Raw genomic sequence first — 23,658 nt, forward strand, 5'->3', positions numbered from 1 at the left:
GCTGGCCGAACAGTTTTGCCTTTCATTCTCCGTGAATCTGTAGCTATCGTGAAAGTCATGAAAGTCAGCGACAAAAGAAGAAGATTGTTATCGATCTAGTTATAGATACACATCGACATTGTCCGCTCCTTTCTTAAATGCGATCGTCTAAAATTGCTTGAATAGAGAAAAGAATTTTTGTCCATAAAATTGCGACCAGACATGTCGTCGGTGATAATTTGGCGCTCTTGAAGTCATAGATCTCGTGAAGTTGGATTTAATACGATTGTGAGAAAATTGTGCAGAAATTCTTTTTAAACTTTGTCGTTTATTATTTATCTAATAACATAGCGGTGTAAAGGTATTTTATTAAACTATATTTCATATTATCTACGTGAAAGAGTAGCAAAGGATTAGCACGGAACGGGATAATGAAAATCTTAACTTTTCAAGTATCTCGTTTACCGGAAATTAGTGATTCGGATTAGCCGTCGATAAACCACCAAGCGCGAACCTGGCTGTTGCGAACTTTCCTGGCAGTGCGAGAGGCCAGTCGCGGTTGACGACTTCGTAACCTGGAGATTCGTCAACGTCAGACCCCATTAGCTGCAACCCTTCGTCTGCTGTCGAGCCGCTAATTCCCTCAACGGCGAATATACTTTGCCAAGCGAGATACGCCACGCCGCGTGTCGCTTCGGATCACCTTTCGGCTTTATTAGGATCCTTGATGTTGAATCTAGAGATGCTTATAAACTCTGAACTTGACAAAATTGAGGAAGTAAAGTCAAACTTGTATTAAAAAGTATAAGACACTTCAACGTAAAGTTTATAGATAGGAGAGAAAACTTTTTATATTTTTATTTTCACTTTTTAATATAATTTTCTTTGAAATATGTCACTTAGAAAACAGAAAATTATTATGACCATAAAGTGGCAAAAATATGTATTTTACAATATAGTTTCAAATATATCTTTAAAGTGTAAAATATTTCCAGGAATAGAAAATACTTTAAAAGTTTCTGAAAAATTTGTAAGGATATTTTTACTACAATCAAAAATGATAAACTAAATAATAAAACAGAGATATATTTTAGAAATCTCAACATATTACAGGTGTTCTCAATTTTATATTAAACGCTTTAGAAGGGGTCGCAAATCGTTTTTAAATATAGCTAAATCTGTATTCATTATTCCGAATAAAATTAACGTGCTCGATATAGACTTCTCTTGAAAACGCACACATCGATTATTTCGTTTAGTCGCATAGTATATCAGTGCGAACCGAAAATAGTTTCACCCAAGAAATCGTATAGCGCTTTCCAATTTGTTCTTTGATCGTGTATTTCTTGAAACTAGAAGAAATGGATTGGCATGAGCGAACATATTTATTGCTTTCAGAAATGAACTAGTTTTGCAATTGCATTCATCATTGTCGCATATTAAATTATGAAAGATACTTTATTTTTTATGTATCAAAATATGAATTTTCTTAATATAAAAGTGACAGTAATTCTCTATCTAGAAGTTACTGATGCATGCTAATACTATATATAGCGCGTCATGTTTCGAAAGGGATAATAAACACTGCACGTTCTCGAACTTTGACTCACGGTTTATGTCTCGACGTGACGCGTGCCTGCGTACCATTGCTCGCGCACGCGAGAGATAAAGGGTTATTTAACGCCTGCACGCAGGAAGGCGCGGTTTAGATTTTAACTCTTTTAGTACCAGCGTGATACCGCAGGCGCTTAGAACACCATGCAGATTTCGTTACACGCTTCATTGGTGCTGCTCGGCTGCCGTGTTGCGGAACTGACAACGAGAATCGCCGCTTCAATAGCGCATCAATCCATTCACGCGCAACGATATCTTTCTTTGCTACTGAAAAAGTTATGGTTTCACGGAAATTTACAAGCAGATATTAGTACATATTCACCGCTGTTAATTAAACAAGTCAATCGTGAACCAATTTCTCTTAAACATTAAAAATACAATAAGCGTACGCACTTTTTACGCAGAAGAGAGGTAATTGAAGGAAACCATTTCGACGAATATCGCACGCAGAGACTTACCGCGTGAGTGCGCGTGCGAGCTATTGCGTCTGCATCTCTCACACAAAGCGAATTTCATTTGCGTTTACGCGCGCGGAGGAATATGCACGAATTTATAGCAGCGTTTACCCTAGTGTGTCCCTGTTGTCTCAGATAAAGCTTGATTTAACGCTGTTTTGTTTTCATGCGAAATCGTAAAGCGCGCGGCAAACCACTTGACGATAAGTAGAACTTTGTGGCCGTTTTTACATACTTTTACAACTTAATGCGATAGTGCGCTTTCAGTGGATAGAATTGCAATAGAAGACGTCCTATTTAAGGCAAAATAATGAAATGTATTCTTGTTTAGATATTTCGCAATTAAAATAAAATATATGAAAGCAACGATCACACAAGATCAATGGACATTTAAATATGTGAAAAATCTGTTCATTTATTATATTTGTAAATTGTATCATAAATTTAATATTCTAAGTTTTATAACATTATTTATTTAGTTTGAAAATAATGGCAGATTCTAAAATCAGATTAAAAATTTTTATTTGTTAATTAAATAATCGTAATTTTTATAGTTAATTAAACTGCAGGAAATTTATTGCAAATTAAAATCGATCAAAACACGATATACTCGATTTACATTTCAATAATTTATTTTGTCATATACTATTAACATTACCAATCAATTTCGTAATTTATTAATACTGCCAAACGACTTAATAAGACTTTGAATTATCTTGTATCGTTTGTGCAGCCAGAAATAACTTTGGCTCAAAGATTAAATCTACGATCGATGTCGAGCCGCATCTGAGACGCTTCTTCCGCCAACTACATGCAAGCGCGAATTAATATGCAAGCATAATAACGAGCTTGCACGATGTGAATCGTCCCGCGCGACTCGCAACGAGCAGACACGCCAGATACGCTACAGTTCAATTAAAACCTACATAAGCCCGAGCATAAAAACGCGAATAAGAAGAATCGTTCATTTTCCAAAGTCATTGAGTCGTGCTATAAGTCATGACGATGAAAGGAAATCTCGAGAGGCAACCGCGACGGCAACCATGAAAATATTGCGTCCCGACGACATCCCGTCAGTCTTTATCGTTTGCATGTACAGATCTGCCGCACAAGCGGGAATGAGCGGATTTGCGTGCGTTGTGCGCGTCGCGGAACAGAAACCTTAAAAATATCCGACGTCTGAAAGCGAACGACGACGTGCGATGTCGTCCGAAAATAGAAACACGCTACTCCTCGTGCGGTGAGGCCTTCTTCCGGTGCACCGTGCCAGGATGGACATCCTGCAGAACTCTCAAATGGTTGACTTTGATTGTAAAATTTAGACAATTTTTCTATTGAATGTCAAGAAACAATACCACTTTTTCATCATGTTTTCTTAGTTTAAATATTCTTTTATTTTGAAAGATCTTTGGAAAAGTAAATTTTATAAAATCCACTTCTTTTTTTTTATTGACATATAACGGTATAACGGGTTCTATGGTACTATGTGCGTCGTATCGTGCGTTCTGCTTCAGTCACGCCAATCCACATGAAAGGGATTATCTGCAATTACCTGTGACGTGTGCGAGACGATCTACTCCAACTAATCAAGACGTATAGATTTCTAGATAGCTACGGTGCTGCATGCAACGGTTTGATAATGCGTTACTTCAAGGAACGCGTACACAAATAAAATATACATACACATATTTGTGAACTTGATTTAACGTATTTTTAAAATCATTAATATTCTTTGCAACGTTTATCGCGCATTATTTTCTTTTTTTAAATTGCTGATATTTTTCACGTGTACTTTTATTTCCGAGCGAATCGTATTGGAATAAAAAGCCAGTAGAGAATTGACTCAATAACGCTTCGGGCGATTGTCCGGATTACTCTAATTCCCTTGTTGGCAATATTTGAGTCGGTAAACGCTTAAACCCGTAAGTGCGTAAGTCTGTGAATTTTTGATCGCCTGCGAGACATCGAAAGATACTTTTTTCATATGCTGCTAAGGGCGCGCAGGACACAGTAAACACGAAATCATAAGATTGGATGAGACTGTCCCCTCTCGTGTTTGTTTCGAATAAAATTCTTTCGCTGTCATCGGGCGAGTTTCTCTTGATTTGCCAATTTTTCTCGGCGATACCGCCCGCGCCGCGCTGGAACAAATATTTGACGTGATTTTTCTTTCAGCCCTCTGCCCTTTCGCTCGACCCCTCGTTGAATCGTGTCCTCGGACCCTTCCTTCGGCGAATTTCCTCTTCTCGTTACCTTATTTTCCACAAGTCCGGCCCCTGTCTTGTTTCTGCGATCAGCGGGAATGCTTCTTTACCCCCTGTTGGCATTACTTATTACCTTTCTTTCATCCCTTATCACCTTCTGATACGTATCGATTCTTTACAGTCTTTGTCTTTTTTTTTACTCATCTCCGCGACGTTGTCGTCTTGTATTTTCTTCATCTGTACATGTTTGGAAGTCCGTTAGAATTATCTTTGTAATTTCTCTTTCTTCTATCTACGTTATTTTTTCTCTGAAATTTTTTACACCGGAATTTGATGTACATATAAAATGAAATTGTAGCGTGCTAAATTTTAGCTGAAAGTCTTCACGTACTCGTAAATTATACACTCAATTATTTATTCTGTATATTGCCATGTCTCGTTCAATTTGTGTCACTCTTCACTCTCTCCCGTGTCCTTTCGCTTTCACATTGAGTTTCACAGAGTTCTCGGACCAATCGCATTCAAACGAGATAGCCATCGATCTGTCTAGTTCGTCTCTCCCTTTCTCACTCGTGGCAGCTGCTAACTCCGACAAATGCATTGAGGAGAGATGCACCTGCAGCACCATCTACAAATCGACATTCCCGTCGGTCCATATCGCGCTTTTTCACGCTTATCGCATTGTCCCGCGTCATCCGTTTTTCGCACGATTCATTGCGTCGGGACATTCCGCTGACACTTTTGATGTTTGATGAAAAAAAAACCGCCGCCGTCGGCGAAACTCCGCGAGGGGAGAATGCAAGGCTTGGACTTCTGGGTGGTTACGGAATTACAGGGTGGAGGAATTATCTCGGCACGCATTCGCTGTAATATACATAATTGCCGTAAAATGCGAAGTTCCTGTACTCGACTCTAATACTCATGGGCGAGGAAGTGAATCTGAGGAACGAAATAGGTTGCACATAAATCACAATGAACACACAGTACTCTTTTTACACGATGGCACATAAGAATTAATAAAACGTGTTACGTGATAGGACAAAAAATAGCAAGTATTTATATAGTAAGAATATCGTTTTTTCAAATCTTTTTATGTTAATTATTATGCAGGATTTATATATCTAATTTTCATACAAATTTTATATTAGAAAAGAATTAATTTAATAATCGTGTTTCATTATTGCGCGTTATTTTATGCACTGAAATAAATTGAAAAAACATTTTGATAATCTTTATTATTAAATTTTTATTAAACTTATTATTCGTCATCTCTTTGTGTTAATTAAGAGATAAAAAATATGCAAATAATTTATAAAAAGAGAAAATTTTAAGAAAATTGCCATTTTCTTCCGTCAATACTCCCGCTAGTGATATGAGAAAGACGCGGAACATATTCTTTGAAAATGCAAATGATCACGCGTGATTTCAATGTCCCCTTGTCGTTCTCGCGGAACGAGAAGCAATCTCGGTGGAATCGAACACCGGTTCCACCCGCGACATTTTTCCTCCAGAGGATCATTACGCGAGCGTCATGGGACGCGGCGCGAATCTCGATTCGCGTTTTACATATATCCAAACGTTCCGCGAACGATCGCGCGACACATGGGACTTTCCTCCAGGAGAAAATTTGATGTACTAACCATTGCGGGGGTTAGGAGAATATATATTTATATAGGGTGGTTCGCGCGCGCACACATATGGTGCGCGATAAAAACACGCGTGGTTGTCGCTCGCACGCCTGCGAGAGGAAAATGCTAGGGCGAAACGAGATGGCCCATCTAAGCGGCGTAGAACGGAATAAAGGGTGAAAGTCGGGGTTGCACCCGGTGTCACTGAGATTACTGTAACGCCGATTATGATAGTACGCGTATTCTAGCACGGAGACATTCGATCTCGTATACAAAGTATGTAAGAATTCATCAAAGACAAAATTATGTTCTGTAGAAATGATTTAACGTTTACGTCAAATTGTACAATAAAAACGAAGGAAATTAGTCATATTGGAAATATTAAAGTGATGAAAGCAACTCACAAAAAATCTATAACGTGTCTCGACGAGTCGCAGCGATAAAGTCGCACCGATGGACGAGCGAGTTCAGTCAGTCGCATAAGGTAGCGCGTATAAAAGGTTGATTATTTTAAAAACAGCATTGATACTTTCATTTATTTAAGTGTAATATCAATTTTGCAATAAATAAACTCATTAATCATGACAGTCAGGAGTATAATAAAATAATAAGGGAAGAAAATTTATTACAAGTTAACTGAAAAGTAAATGTTTTTTCGAAAAGAGATCATATATGTACATTTATAACTAGCTTTAAACTTTCTAACTTGGAAATATTTTCGACAATTCTTCTAACAAATCGCGAACGATAACACGTCATACTCGCATCGTTTAACGTGTGATGCACCCGTCGTGTGACACGGTCTTCTACTTCTTATTAGTCATAGCCGTGGCAGGGAGGACGAGCTGCGGCCGTAACACAGGCAACGGCAGGTCGGGGGAGCCCTTCGTGGACACGGTATCGGGTGTATATATACACACGCGTGCATATACACGAGCGCGCGAGCTCAAGCTTACGGGGGGCTCGTAACGAGGGGCGCGCCCTTACAACTGCACCCCCGATATCGCCGACGCTAGTATTTCGTCCGACGCTTACCCGTTCGCCTCGCGACCGTGTTTCGGATAAAAACGAAAAAAAAGAACACAAAAGCGCGAGAATCTCTGTTCTCATTTCTGACGTGTTCGTCGACTTGGTATGCGCCGCTCGAACGTTTCTACCCTTTCAAGTGTAACACATATATTTACACGTTTTATCCGTGTTAAATACGTGTAAATTTGTATGTTGACTGACTCCTAAATTCTCGTACTCTCAAATTTTACCATTCCAAAAATACACATCTGCGAATTTACGCATCCATAAATTCGGACGTTTACGAATACGTGTATCCACGATAACGTAAATTCGCACACATCGCGCATTCGTGTATTTGTGTATTTGTCAACGTGTACTCTTACAATGCAATCATGAATCCGACAAATCCAGAATCGACGCATCGACGCTTCCACAACGGACGATGATGAATTTACGCGTCTGCAATCTACATGTCTATAAATCTTACACGCGTGTACGATCCATACACGCGGCCACAAATCCACAGATGTCATAGTTGATCGTGGCGGAAGCGATTCTCCTAATATATCGGATCGCAATGCGCATCAAGTGCATCATGACGCTCCTATATCATTCGACAACAATAATATTAGTTCGCGCAGAAGTGTCGCCGTGACGCGGAGGGTGAACGCCACCGCCGTCGCCGCTGCGGGGTTTGCAACCCTTGGATCATGGCGCGCGTCACCCTCGCGTCGCTCACGTTCGTTTCGCTGAAACTTCGATCGGACGCTTTGTGGTATCGACAGGAAGTGTGCGGAAAGGATGCGTCGTTTCTCGCAAGGACCTTACTACACCATCGGCGAGCAGCTGCGATGGCGGATGACAAACGTGCAACATTCCCGCATCGCGTTCGCGAACGTGAGGTAAATCTCCCGCGAATACAGTGGCGTAATTTATGCAAAAAGCATAAGCTCTTCTCCTCTTTTCTCTTTATTTTTATCGGCATTAAAATACAATTTCAATTTTATCGATGGAGATATCTTCCATAAATACGCATTACAATTTTAACATTGGAAGTAGTTTCAACTTCAACTCTATCGTGCATAAATTTTGTTTAAATAATTACAATGGAATAGAATATTTACAATAGAATTATTTGAAAATTGACAATTTCTTGATTGATAAGAAACTCTTTTCTACCGAAAATTGACTTAGATCTTAGGCTGCAAAAACCCAAGCGAACATAATTCACGATGTTTTCTTTTTGCAATAGCTTCGCTCTTGCGTGAAAACGCTAGCATTATTTATCGCTCAATTTTTTTTATTTGTTGACACATTTATATGTACATTGAAAATACTCGTGCGCACAGTACGGAATTTCACGGAGCGCTATTGCGAGGTATATGCGACAACGACGACGATACGCTTATCATAAATCGTGAAGCGCGAGGGAGTTCTAAAGCACCTGCTGCTAACATCGTCTCGAGAAGTCCCATAAGATGACGGTCCTATTCGCTTCTTAGGCGTCCTCCTCGGTTTCGATTACCGTGCCTTCGTCAAAGATGTAACCGATCCGCTTTAATTGGTTCTTGTAGAGCGTCACGCTTGCCAGTCGGATCTCATAGTTAAAGAAATCGCGTATCTACAGACCGCTTCGCTAATTATTTAACTATCTTCTTGCAAGTAGTAGGGAGCAATATCTTTACTGTAAATATATAGATTTATATATTTTATGCCATGGCTTTTATGTACTTGCTTTCGAGAAATCACGTACGCGTATATCCACATTGCTGCGGTTTGCAGAGTTCCGCGCGTCCATAAATTTCGCATAACTGCTTCTGGAAATCTAGATGTTCACAGATATGCAAATCTGCGTATTCAGCCATCTAAGAATGTACGCATCTACACGTTCGTGTGTTACGTCATCATTCACGCACACGCGTGCATCCAGTCGTGTGCATATAGAGAATCTGTTTCTATCATTACACATTTCTTATAAATATGGAGATTAAAAGCATTATACATACATTGTGTATTTGTGCGGAGTGTATAATTGCTTACGAATTTGTTTAATTACCTTGCAAATCAAACAAAGACGTGTAAAGCACTAACGAGTTCTCTCGCCAACCAACTTAAATCGCCTCTTACTTACCATGCCGATATATTAACCGTTTTCTTGTCGAGAACGCGAAGAGGTTCGCGCGCGCGCGTTTCGAAATCCCTAAATCAGGATTAAGGACGAGCTATAGCTACCGGTAATCCTCTGCACGGCAAACTAATGTCTCGTTCGCGCGCGTCGTAGATTTTGCGTTCTGCCACAGTTGGGAATAATGCGTATTAACTCGTTTGCGCACAGGTCCTTCGTTACCGTGTAAACTACCGCTTCGTTTAGACTCGGTCCTTGCCATTATTTCGATAATCCATCTTAATTTAACCTTGGATGAAGTCAAAACGAACTATTAATTCCTGTCGCTTTGCACGCATTTAATCCTCTCGATTACTTTTGCAACATTTTAAATTTTTGAGTAATTGAATAAATTTTAAGTGCGCCATTTTCGATGTACAGTTTGCAAATTTTTAATAAATTTTTTCTTCTTATTTTACTTATTAAGCTTTCAAAATTCCAATGATAAGTAGATTTAAATATAAACATGTATACATAAAGGTGCATAAGATTGAAAATGGAAATACGAGAATTTTTTTATTCAACTTCAAAATATACGTTTATTCGAATGTTTTCCACAAAATTAATATGCTCTAACACATTACTACAATTTAGCGGCATATTTAATGAAGAGCCAGGCTTGCATCATTTTACACACGGGTGTAATAAATACGTTATCGTTCGAGTTTCCAAACTTCTATCGCGCAGGAGTTTGCTATCAATAAAAATTCCAGATGCTGTCAAAATTGTGTGCGGACGCGCACGATCTCTTTCTCTTCTAACGGGCGTCTCTAGGGACGCACTGATCTCGCTGATCCCCTTGTCTCGCTTCCCTCAAGCGCGCGAGACCAAGTATTTGGTATTCAGACGATAGACTTCCATCGAAACTTGAGCGGCCGCGGGCCGAAACTTCGGGGAAAACGTCTTATTGGATCTACAGCTCCGTTAAGTCGTAGCGAGAAAGCCGCAGGAACAATATAAAAGGCCGCCCGACAGAAAAGAGGAGATAAAGCAGCGCGTGGAGCGCAAAATCGATCGAGGAGCACTTTCTTTGCTCGCATGTGCATGCTTTCGCGTGTGAACTGAAACGTGTGTGCGCACAAATGAGTGGTTTTGTGTTCCCCTTAGATAAGTAGAAGCTTCGTATTTTTTTCGACACGTTTCTCTAGTGAGTTTAAACTTTAATAATCATCCATCGTACTGTCTCATTGTCAGTACGATTTATGTTAACTCGTGTCGAAGATAAAGTGTGCTTTGCGATATATTATGGATAGTATAAAAGAATTCAAAATGGCAAGAATTAACACACTATCAAAAATATTAAAATTTAAATATTAAATATTAATTTAGACTGCTACCATTATTTCTCAGTATTTTTTATCCAAATAGATATTTTCGAATCACTAAAGATCCCGAGATTGATTATCGATATTCCGATTTCATGCGATTTTTTCTTCAACTGCGATATGAATTATTACATTTCACGTGATCATTGTATTCTATGAAGAAAAGTCTCTCAACATGACCTTCAGGGCGTGGTTTCTATAGCGGTCTCCCCGGCATTTAACCGGATCCGACAAAAACGAGCGAGGAAATTCGTCCGTCGTCGAGACGCGTTGTGAGCGAGCGCGAGCAAGGTGAATTCCCGACGGGAACGCGATTCTCGTCACGATCAAAAAAGACGGGACGCTCTAATGCCGGGGCGCAGCTCCGCGAAGAGAAGGTCCGCTTGGTATTCGAGACGCGAGTTTCGTCGGTATAGTCGGAGGGGTCGTGATTGAATCTACGCAAGGAGGAGACGACGGACCGTGTGCTGGCCACACGGTCAAAAGGGAACACTCCGGGAGCGGCATTTATATCCTACGGGATTCGACTCTCGTTCCCGCCATTCCCATTGCGTAAGCTACGACAGGAATAGTTTTATTATAGCGAGCGCGTTGACCATAATACGCGGTTGGAAACCTCACAGTATCCGTTTCCATATTCTATCCGCACATATACCACGTTTCGAACCACGTTTCTTTCAAAGATATACGCACGTTTTTCCTATGATTTCCATGCCAATATTTTATTACTTACCAAGTTGCCCCGAAGGAAAAATCTGTATATCTAATTTATTATAACAAAATTGTTGTAAAAATTTTAATGAATATTTTACAACAGTTTAAACGGATAGTCTATGATGAAAATTAAAATTAAATTTTAATGATGGAAATATTATTGTAAATTATTGGAAAAGTAATGCGATAATATTGATTCATAGAAGTGTTAGTGCACTTTTTATATATTACGGAGGACTGGATACTCCTGTGCGCAGGCAAACCGCAACGCAGTGAATCTGTCGAAGTGGTTTGCAGCAGGCGCTTCGACTACAAGCTGAAGATGTTTTCTATTTCTTTAGGTCTTATGAGATTCATTTCATTTTTCTTTTCCTTGCTTCATAATATATCGTCTTGCGTATTCTTTATCCGATTCGTTTTATTTTTTACAACTTTACAGCATCATTTATTATATAGGGTATATTAAAAATTACATAATTTTCTTGTAATTAGGTAGTTTTTCTTCTTTAATCAATTTAAAGCCGATTCTGTTTGAATGATAACAAATTAAAATTGAAATAGGTTAAAAATGAATATAAAATAGGTTTTTTTACAAAGATAAGTAACAAAATGTTGTCAGTGGACTTGGCTCCAAGAATTTTGACCTAAAACTTAAATATCACGATTCTGCGTGCATTAAATAAATTTAATTGAATTTATTTTTAACGAGCATTATTTTTATTTAAAAAAAAAAGTAAAAAAATAAAAAAATTAAAAAATGGTTATGAGAACCAAGCGCAGGTGTCGAGGCGCAAAAGATATTACAATTGTGATTTGTAATATCCTTTGCGTCCCAACGTCTGTGCTTGATCTCTCATAGTCTTTTTTCTGTTTTTTTTTTCTTTTGTTATTATAGAACCATACATCACACTACCACTTTTATCGTATCACAAATTTTGTGACAGTCTGTTTGCTGTAGTAAAATAGGAAAGCTTTCGAAGCGCAATATAAACTCTCACTTTAAAAGTTCCCCAGGTCTCTTTGCGAACTGACGTATGGGTCATATCGCTGCGTAATATAGTACTACACTTCTGGCAAGCAAAGTCTGTCGCCCAGTCCTTTTTCCGTAAGAAACCGTCAAGTTTGAAATACGTTCCACCTTCTGAGATCGTTTTGGGATCGTTCGGCCGCCCTCTAACCTCCCAGCTCACTATCATATTGAATATGGAATCCCATAAGTCGGGCGATAATGCAATATGCCGACGTCAGGTCGCAGGGTTACACAGCACCGACACGACGCGAGTTTGCACGAGAACTCTATTAAATCTGGCTTTACTGCCATTTTTCCTATCCGCGTCCAACGAAATCCACAGTATATGGGACCGGCATTGATGTTACATATTTTTTTCCCTTTTCTCGATATTCATCTTGTATCTGCTGATATTTCATGAATTCGTACAATATCATCATCTCGAGATGATTATTTCAATATTTACTTAATTTTGTGCAGTATTTATAAACTTCTTCGTAGCATTCTCGCACAACTTTCTCAAACATCTCAATAAGTTTCTGATAATATACGACATTTATAGCCTTTTTTTTCATATAACATCTTTATTATACAATATTTATTTACTAGCCTCTTTATAATGCACGTGTAACGCGATGGTGTTGCTAACAGCATTGCTGAATGAAGTACCTTACTTTCAATGATCCCTTTCATCCGTTAATGCGTTCTACCACTTCCATCGGTGTTGCGTATTCAATCCGGCGTAAATAACGACGGTTCTCTACCTTCTCTCTCCCTCTCTCTTCTGTCCTTCCAATCGATCGATCGAAACGCTCGTAATACTTTGCTGCTCGTATTTTACGCGCGTCGTAAGCAGCTGCCTTTCAATGCCCCGAAGGGAGACGAGATGTCCAACAGCAGGGAAGGACCGAGAATACGGTCGAAATGAACGAACGAGTCGGTCCTGTCGTTGAATGCGTAAAAGGCAGCGCTCAAGAAATCACCGCACCATTGTTTAACACCAGCGACATTCGCAGAATTTTATGTCGGTTTTTTCTTATCCGCTTTTGTCAAGAAAAACGGGGCAGGAAAGCCAATTTATTTCTGATACAGTCTGCGATTGATCGTAAAGCTCTTTCCTCCTAATAAATCGATGATGTGTATCGATATCATGCGACGTTTTAATTAAACGAGAACATCTCGTAGGCGGAAGATGAACGCGCGGCGTAAGAAAACAAATCGATGGAGTCTTATTAGGCGTATATTGAAGCTACGTCAGCGTTTGGCTTCGGCTTTCATCTCCCCTTCTTCATTTTCTCCCGCGGTTATTCGATTCCGCACCTCGTTTAACTTGTATCCCGAGAAATTCGGCCATAATTACTGTTTGCACGTTAAACAGAGGCGGCGTGCTCATTTAGCAGATTCGAGAACTAACAACGCGAGAAATATGTCAGTGTGATCTGTCGTGACAACATTTACCAAAATGACTAATTTTTATTTATCGTGAATGATATTGTCTCACTAAATCGTGTTTCGCACGATTCGAGGATCTTGGTTGAAGTGTGAGATTCTCGAAACATCCTGTACGCTCGTAAAAGCGCTTAGAAACCTGTTAAATTTTATTACATCTCGCAACTCTTCTTCATGGGAAGATACTCTATTGAAATAAAACGCTGTGTCTCCCTCGAGCGACAACAAAGTCATGTAATTGCTACTAATACGCTTCGCGTAAAAGAGAGGGAACATATGGTTTCCGATAGTATACCTTGAGGCTACGAGATTTCATCTCGTTCAATCGTGAATCGCAGAACACACGACGTGCACATGCAAGACTTATCATACTTAGATATCGGCAATAACGGTGGTTCGCGCTGTGAATTTTCAGAAATACCTTTTCTATCCACAAAAGCACTTTTGCGCCTGCCGAATTTTATTATATCCTAAATTCTATTTAATTACATACACAAGCACGTTATGAATTTTGTTTAACGGGCGAATTTCCCATTAAAACGAGAGCCTGTCTCTGCAAATAACGATAAACTCGTGTAATTGCGCTTTCTCCGCAGAAGACAAGCGTATGATTCACCGTAGTACACCCGCAAGCTATAGATTCCATCTCGCTAAATCATGGATTCCGGAATGCACAGCCAGCCACGCGACGAAGTAGCCTCCTTTGTAACTCGAATGATGACATTAGTAATATACGGTGGCTTACGCGAGAGAGCCGATGATCGCCGGCAACGGTTTTCGGTCGGCGAATAATGTTGCTCATTGCGGAGGTAAGCTCCCTAATTCGTCGTCGGGCCGGCTTATCTTCGGTCAGGGTCTCGCTCCCGCAGTAGTTGGCGATAACGTTTCGACTGAAAATCCCGCGCCTAACGCGTTGCGTCGCATCGGTGTCGCGCTGCCGCGGGCGGAACGCTCCGCAGCCTGATTTAAGGGCTCGCCATTCCCCTGTTCCTCTCTACGGGCGCGCGTTACGCAGCCTGCCGCAGGGGTGGAAAAGCGTCCCGACGTGGGCGTATGCCACCGGTAGATAGTTGGTCGCGATAAGCTAAATGCTCGAGCCCCTATATTACGGCCCTCGCGACCGGGCCCTCGGGCTGTAAACCGAACCACGCCACTTCTCTCGCTCGTCTTCTCTCTTCCTCCCCCTCCCCCCACCCCTCTCTCTCTCTCTCTCTCTCTCTCGTTTCCCGTATAGTTGCGGCGAGACAGATCATTCAGGCTTCGGAGAGGCCGATGCACACACCGGCTTTACGTTTTACGCGCTACTTTCGCGAGATTGCTCTCGCTGATCCGCGATAGCGAGCATTTGCCGCAAAACGTTTAGTCGCACTTGGATTTGATAGCAAACAGCAGTGCTGAAATTCGACAAAAAACGTTCAAAGAATACGATGCTTGTTTGAGAAAAACATTAGTCAATGCAGAGCAATGAAATTGTTCATTATAATCAAACTAAATTCTGGAAGAAAACTATATTTTTACTGTAATTTCAAAGATTATTTTTAATTGATTAAAATTTTTTATGTGAATTACAATTGATGAATATTTTTTTATTTGAATATTTGAGTATTATTGTTCTGTCTGGCGTATAGTAATAATATAAAATGTTACAAATTTAATGCACTTTTATGTTTTTTTTAATGGATTTATCTCCCGGACAAATGTGATATTGAAACTTTACGAGAGATATTAAGCATCAAAGGGTTGGAGTTTTATGTGTTATTGAAAGGCATATTCAAATTTAACGAGACACGAACGGCTTTTGTTTGATTTTCGTATTGAGAGAGAGAGAGGGGGAGAGGGGGGGAGAGAGAGATGGACCGAAAGAGCTTACCGTGATTCGAACGAAAGCTCTTGAATTTATAGCGCTATGACGTATATCCCGTGTAAAGTGGGAACGCACGGCCTTGGCTCAATTTCCGCTCTGGCTGCGCCCTAAATTTCAGATAACGCCGCAACTTGTCCCTCGCATATCCTGTTTGCGGAGCGAATCCGCACGCGATTTCGAGGACCTCGCATCGCTCCCCGAGGAAAAAGCTTTCCTTCCGGGGATATGGCGAGACTGGGGTACTCTTAAATTTAATTGTTTAACCGAATCAGCGTCCCCCCCAATTCACCTTATTTTCTTGTCCTATCGAGGAGCATTCACACGATAAAATTTAAAGCGTTTTAACCGAACCGTCATCTCTTACTTCCTTCAGGCCTTTCGATGAAATTCTATTTAGGGAACTTATCAAGTTTGGGAAGCATTGTGGTTTAATGGATAAAAGATCAAATCTCTCTACATCGTTCAACCAATGTAATTAGATTTCTTTAATCCTTAAATGCAATTTTTGTATCACATAAGTATGTATAAATATTACAATTGAAGCAAAGGCAAAATTTTAAGAATATTATTTTAATTTGAATATTTAAAAAGCATGTCGCTAATTAATTTGTTCTGAAAATTTAGCAAGTATTATAAGTTTATAATAATTGTATGAAAAACATGTTAGTATATCTATGTTACTATATCTTGTGAGCTGTAACACACGCCTTGTGAAAGGCAACCGTTGTAACGTTAAGCCTTGCCGGTTGCCTAATCAGCGGCTTTAGAATCGTTACAGTATCACTTGTCAGTTGAGATTGAATAAGAACATGATAATCATTAATTTACAGTTGTGCGACAGGATTAGTATTAACGCACATTAACGTGATTAGATAACAAAAAGTCCAGTTATAATTAGTACATTTAACTTTAACTTTAGCTGTGCAATTATCATCGCAATGTTTCTTCTTGTTCATTACGCTTTAAATAAAATGATTAAGATTTAATAATTAATAGAATTTAATAAAATTAAGAATGAATAATTAATGGAATTAAAATGATCTTCTTAAGATATTGCGATACTGTCTTCTTCCTTGCCGACATTCTCGATCATAGATTAGTACTTTATTTAATTTAATATCTATTTATAATAATATTAATGCAATTGAAAGTAAGAACGAGTTCTCAAGAAATGGTCAGACATTACTTTTAATGTGCAATCAGAAGCATTTGATTATATGCGATATCAACACATGTGTATCTACTAGATTATCGCATCCATGAATGACGAATGACTCGCAATGATAGTAATTTGGCTCGTCTTGATCGATGTGAATACAGATTTGTGCAGACGATTTACTTATTTCTTTATCACGCGCAATTGTCGAGTCACGTCTGTTTGAAAAAAAAATGCAATAAAGTTTAGCGGGCATAATATAAATCTACATAAGTGAACAGCTGCAATACTTGTAACATCACTGAGCACGTTTTCAAATCGTTTCATCAATTTTTTCACGGTATTGCAACAGTTGTAGAACAATTTTCGAAAGAATGATATTTATGTGTCCGATATGATCCTACGATATTTATGAGCCTGTCACTTATAATGCAATATCTATAATCTATATTAATTTCGCTCTATAATTTAATGCGACATTACGCAAGGATATTATGTCGTCACATAAGTGACTAGTGAAAGGAGCGGAGGGGTTAAACATCCCGACTGCCCTGTAATTACGTAACATTTACCAAATTATTCTCGTGCGCGATACGCGCGGTAGATCTATGCTCGTGAGTGCTGGATATAATTATATATATTGAAATTTAATTGCGACGTGGGTACAGCTAAATGGCTCTCAGGACTCGGGGAAGCTTTTAAGAAGTGCTCCGCTCGGGGGCAATTAATATACCGGCCGGCCGGCGATTATGATTCCGTCGCAATGTCAGACGCGCGGCTACGTCAGAAATTCCGAGGGCTCTCCGGGCGACTCGGCGCTAGTTGAATGCATAAGATGCGGGCACTAATTGCATCGCTAACCGTAGAATGCTAATACGGATGCTTCTCGGGCTTCGCATGTCGCTTACGAGTGAACGCAATTCAAAATTACGGACGACAATATTTTACGAAATGTGACCCTTGCGGTGGTTTAATATACACCGCTCGACCAATAATTACGAATCCGCCGACTTTGCGCAACGCGAAAAAATCCCCGAGTATCCATCGACAACTGCAGTTCGTTCGCGTGACGCTTCCTCGCTCGGAGCTCTTCCGGTAAAATACGACGGAATGAAATTATTTCCATTCGAGCATCCAGGACTATTATAAGTGTGCAGGGACACGATCGAGCTTATTAGCGTGGTTGAAAGATGGTGGCAACTCCACTCGCTTATCGCGAGCAATCCGTTAATTCTTTATCGCGTTGTATCGTATGCAGTATATGGTATGAACGAAATTTTTTTCTTATCGTGTTCCGCGCGTACTTTATGTTAATTGCACTGGTGTTCTCTAACAAGTATGACCATTTAATCCTGTACGGTATAATTGCGAGTATTTACGTTATAGTATCGCAAGATTTAAGATTCCAAGTCCTCTGGAAGTAGCACTTTCGTACATTTGGTACACTTGAGTGCATTTTAATGAAACATTTAAATTAATAAAAAATTTTACGTATATTGAATTCTTAATATTGAATGATTTATTCATATCTGAATGTGTTTAATATATTCGCAATCATTTAATACATTTACACCATTTAATATATTCATCATTTAGTATACTTACACTATCTTCTGAAAAACATAAATTTATTATTCTTTGGGAATAAACTTTGCATATCTTGGCATTTGCAGCAATTCTGTCATTCATTTCACGATTTCTCTATTATTTGTATTTATATTTTATGGCGTTTTTAATGTAACGAATGGAATGTTAATTCTCGATTGCTGGGAGAAACTCGGATTGCAAGAATCCAAGAGGAAAGATTATTCATCTGTCGAATTCTCTCTTGAAGTCCAAAGTTCATTACATGGAACCGGAGATTCGGCTGATGACGGGTGCTGAAAACCTGACGTTGTTTGCGAAGTCGAAGTTGTCCGAATGTGCGGACGCGGCATTTAAGGAAGGCATTCCGACAGGTACCCGACTCGAGTACCTGGGAGAGAAAGAGAGAGAGAAAGAGAGAGGGAGAGGGAGAGAGAGAGGCAGGTTACTAACAGCGGGATTCTTCGTTAAACACTCACGAAGGGCTTTAAACGCGTGAAACGCCTCTGTATTCTCGGTCCCTTTCGGCCGCCCTTTCGAGCCCTGAGAGCTATTTATATCGAGTCGATTGCGCGTACTGCACACCTCGGAGGGTGCCGCGCGCGATTTCCCCCCAGTCGATGTATGCAAACAAGGCGCTTGTTTCTAAATTGGGTTGCAAGTCGGCCCATCGTTAATTAATATATCTCGCGGTACGACCGAATTAAGCGCGGCGCGAAACGGGTGGTGCTGCACCTTCGCTACGGACATCCGCATGACATGAGGGAGCTTCCGGGAGCTCTACGCTCTCGTTGAAACGACCGTCCTGGGAGTCGTATCAATCATAAATGGGCCGTCAGTGGAACGGCAGTTACGAAACCGTGGATTTTCATCCGGCCGACGTGACGGGATTGCGAAGACCGGCCATCGAGATCGCCGCGCGTTTGATTGTATGTCGAATTCTCGCTTATACATTATTGACCAAAAAAAAAAATAGCTCATGCCTCACAAATATAATAAATTATGATGTTATTTTGTAACAAATAGGAAAATGTTGACGCAAATAATGTTTGAGAACCAATCGAAATAATCATACTGCTCGCTGAGTCATAACGATTCAAAACATGAATCGACTCCGAATTGCCTTGAATTTATTAAATCACGGACTTTTCGGCTCCGAGCGTGAGTGGCTTGCAAAGATGGTCCGACTTTTAAAAGGCTTGTTGTGATGTTCTGACAACTCAATTTGTTGTCTGTACGAATGTAATGTATACGTACATGAAATAACAAAACTTTAACTCAATGCTATTGAAATCTTGTGCTTTTTCACGTGCAATTTTTACAAGAAGCACATTAATCTCTCACATTATTTCTTGTGCTATCGAGATGATTGCGTTCAATCAAGAATTTATTCCTTTCTCATAACGACTATAAAATATATTGTAAGCAATTATTATTTATTTGCAACTTCCGATATTCGCGATATCTTTAATGATCTCGAAAAATACACATTACTTTGGAAAAATCTACGCAAAGTTATCGTAAATTACTACACGAAGTATTCATCGATATCGGATTGCGAATGGGCAAGAGGATGCGCACGCCATTTCCTTATGAGATCGAAAGACATTTCGCGGAGTAGAGAATGTTAAATCCGACTGGCGATGCCTTCAGATTCCGGAATATTCAGAGTCTCTTCGATTTGCTCACTTCGGCGGGATGTCGTAAACACGATATTATTGCCGCTTCTGGCTATGAAGCGCACCTCGACAAAAACGCCATAATTTTATAACGCGCGCGCACCTGTTAAAAATTATGTCGCATTTGTGGTGTACCGTTACGATTGATCGTCGCATCGGCAGATCACACGTGCTCCTTTTATATGTGATAATAATTGTAAGCGCGGAGCCAATAACTGTAATTAGCCCGTAATGCGGTTCCGATTAAGAAACAGCGCTCGACGATAAGATGGGTACATACTCGGTCTCGATCGAGAGCACCTTGCCCAAGTGAGAGTTAAACGGCCGTTTCCGCTTTTCGATTAAATCGCTATTAAGTTAATCCTACGCGCGACTTTGATTAGTATGTACCGACCCGGGTGAGAAGACTTCGTCACGCGTATCCTTGATCATACTTGATCGTACTTGATGATGCTGCTTGAAATGTAGCGAGACGCGAGACATTTTTGCGCATCTCCTCGACTAACTGACGAGATGCGATTACATATGATTGAAGCGTAGGATAATATATATTTATTAACGTATTAACGATAGATAATGTATATTTACCAGTTATAAAATAAGGAACATTATTGTTATAGGCAATATCGTATGTCAGTGTTTCAACAATATTAATTTTTTTAAATATGAACACGCATTATATACGTTCTACGAATTTTGTTGAATGTATAATTTATATTTGCTTTGAAATGTTCTTTGGATACATTGCCGGCAAAAATTCTAGCAAACACGAAAGTAAAATATTGCGATGAAAAAAATGTTTGCGATAAAAAATTCCATATTCTTAATGGAAATTCTGGATTGCGCTGCGAAGCGCGTTAAACGTGACATTTATACAGTCGTAATCAGAAAGCGAATAAAAAATGCAATCCGACGTTAACGTGAAGCCATGGGCGGGAAGATGACCGCTGTAAAAGATAACAAACCGTATATACACGAGGATGTGACGAAGAAGCGCGTTTCCCGTGTTTTGAAATTCCATTACCGGGGCGAGATGAGGTCAGTGCACGAGAGCGATTCATTAAGCGTGATATTTTCTCCTGCATTTCTACCTGCGTTAACGCGCCCGCCCGTCGGGGAATGCCTACGTTGGACCCCGCGGGCTTTTGCCGCCGCCACCGAATTGCCTGTTTCTCTCTTTCTCTCTCTCTCTCTCTCTCTCTCTCTCTCTCGGCAGTCCCCGGTGAATTCGCGCTGAAAGGGGCAATTCGTAAAACAAAGGGCACGGAGGTATTCACGATTTCGCATAGCGAGCAAATTACAGAAGTCGCCTCTTCTTTCTGGATTCTTATTGTCTTTGTCCTCCGCGTCCACGAAATGTATGAAAACTCACGGTGTAACAAAGGAATATTGATTGCAAAAATAAACTTTACATCACTTTGCGTTATCTTCATAAATAATTGTCGTAGTTAATTGAAATATTTAATTAAATTTTTTCTGAAAATTAAATCTAGCGGTCGTTTAATAAATTGATAAATAATAGCGCTAAATTCGTGCTTTAATGGGCTAATTATGCTTGCGAGGTTGAATGTCTTCATCAAGCGGGATAAAGTTCATCCTCTTAATGCGCGTTGCTGCAGAGAGAGAAGGAGAGAGAGCATGATGAACACACGGTTCTTATCGTAGCAACATGACAGTTAGTAATGTATCCGTTGTCCGTTACATCGCCTCCACATCTTTCGCAGAGAGATCGCTCTCGCGTGTCTCCACTTTCGGGACACTTTATCATAAAAGCAAGACGCACCAGCCGGAGGCGCGTTTATTATATGGTAACCAGATTAAGATATAAACGATGTGGATATTAAGCGCTATTTCGGGTCGCTCGCGGGCAAAGGAAGGAATTAAGACATAAACAAACAGGACGTATTAGCAGCTCTCGTGCTTATTGCGCTCGATAGAAAAAAAACTCGCTCGTCGTAACAGCGACACGCGATTATGTCCCCGAAGAATCTCCGCTCTTGAACGAAATACTTTCCGGAGTCATAAATATCAGCCGAGGTCCGCGCGCTCCGAAGGAAGAAGGGTTTCCACGACCCTAAATCAAGGTCGGCTTCGCTGCCCGCGTCGTCGCCGTCGTCGTCGGCGTTCCTTTCACCCTCGCCCATCCTCGGAACGTTCTTCGGAGGTATGAGCCTCCGTGAGAGATATGATTTAGTACTTTTGACGGGATTAATAATTTCCAGCGCGGGCGAGGGAGGTAGCAGATGTCGAGACATTTTCGCGCCCCGTTCTTGCCGCTTGTCGTCGTCGCCACCTTCTCGCGCCGCGTCTCTGCCTTCTTCGCTTTTACGCTCGTCTTGACAAAGGTGAATCTGTCACGGCCTTATGACGGATTTACCTCACCCGTGGCGACGGGCCTCCGTGGATTTACCGCGCCCGCCTGTGCCCGCCCCGTGAAGCTACTTGCCCGGCGACGTAACTCATCGCCGAAAGTCATGTATTATTACGATGTAGGCGGATGCGCGAAATACCCGCGGTATAATAGCTTCGTTGGTTCGCATGATTATAAAATATACCTGTTCGCAAAGAAATTAAGATGCGAGGCTATCGCGTTTTTTTTTTAATTAGAGAGAATTTTTTTAATTATATTTAGATATTTTAAGAGCAAGCTATAATTGCTTTGTGTTACATTAATTCAGTAATTAAAAAAGCCTAATTATTGAAAATGTTATCGAAGATATTATTGAGATATTTTCCTTTTCGCAGAATTTATAATCACGTTGCGTATATGAAAATTCAATGAATAATTATATACATTTATCACATTTATACAAGACTGTACACAGGGATATATTAAGAAAAATGATTTATTGTATAAATACGAGAACATGCATTCTTATCACAGAGTGAGTTTTGATGATAGATTTAGATTTCACTCAGATAATATCTATCGTTTGAAGGCAAAAGCCTAAAGTTGAGATAGGTACGGAATGAAAGATGAGACATACTTTTGTCATTGACGATGATACCGATCTTCAAAGGTAACCCGCTCTCACTGTACCGTCGGCGACGAGAATCCCTCTCGCGCGGACAAGCTCCGAGTATTCGTTTTCTTTTATCTCCTCTGTCTCTCTCGACACGAATGTATTCATTGTCAGTCTGGTATTTTTTGTGCGTTGTGCCTTTTCATCCATTCAACTATGCCTTCATCTTGAATTTGAATATCTCTTTTTGTAATGAGAATAGCCGAAATATCATATAAATCTCTTATAATTGAATAAGATTTTAAGACTTTATTCTAGATTTTTAGAAATTTTAATATTATTTACTTATCTAAAGCCATGACTCAATATTTCTTAAAATTGTATCAAAGAAGGAAGCGGTGGAAATTAAAAATCAGTTGAAAATTCGGGATTGCACTCTATATACGTAAACGAAAAAGAACGAAAATATTTAAAGGTGCAATAATCTATAAGATGAAAAAAAATATAAGATTCGAAGATTAAGATCGTAGAGTCCGAATATACATCGATCATCCGGAGATTCAAGCTTCCGAAGCGGAAGATCTAAGCGATAGTACAGCTATGCGATGAATCTTGAAAGATTTTCTCTACACGGCCCATCTTCGCGACGCACTTATCGATACACTCCATCATTAGAGCGTTTACAACTAGGAATACCTAGAACACTTACTTCATTAAGAGCACTCTACCTTTTTTGCCGATGGCTGCACCTGTGGAGAGAGTAGAAGACCCGAGCGAAAGAACTCAATCAGCTCGAGCGAGGTCGTACCGGTCATTAAAGGGAATATCTAATCCAGGACTTCTTGCATCGGTAATCCTTC

General features: G+C 40.0%; 1 protein-coding gene across 3 annotated transcripts in view; it reads left to right on the forward strand.

Moving 5' to 3' along the window:
* The window catches only part of LOC105675335 (protein prickle), a 110,037-nt gene that overhangs the window by 60,695 nt on the left and 25,684 nt on the right, over nt 1-23,658 (forward strand). The window contains exon 1 of one of the 3 annotated variants that reach the window (XM_067356430.1): nt 7,653-7,793. The exons of the other annotated variants lie outside the window; for them this stretch is intronic. Within the exon in view, the coding sequence (XP_067212531.1) occupies nt 7,693-7,793 (101 nt within the window). The 5' untranslated portion in view covers nt 7,653-7,692. Of the gene's footprint in view, nt 1-7,652; nt 7,794-23,658 lie in introns of those variants that run through there. 3 annotated transcript variants of the gene reach the window in all.

This window comes from Linepithema humile, chromosome 5 (genome assembly GCF_040581485.1).
Source record: "Linepithema humile isolate Giens D197 chromosome 5, Lhum_UNIL_v1.0, whole genome shotgun sequence".
Lineage (NCBI taxonomy): Eukaryota > Metazoa > Arthropoda > Insecta > Hymenoptera > Formicidae > Linepithema > Linepithema humile.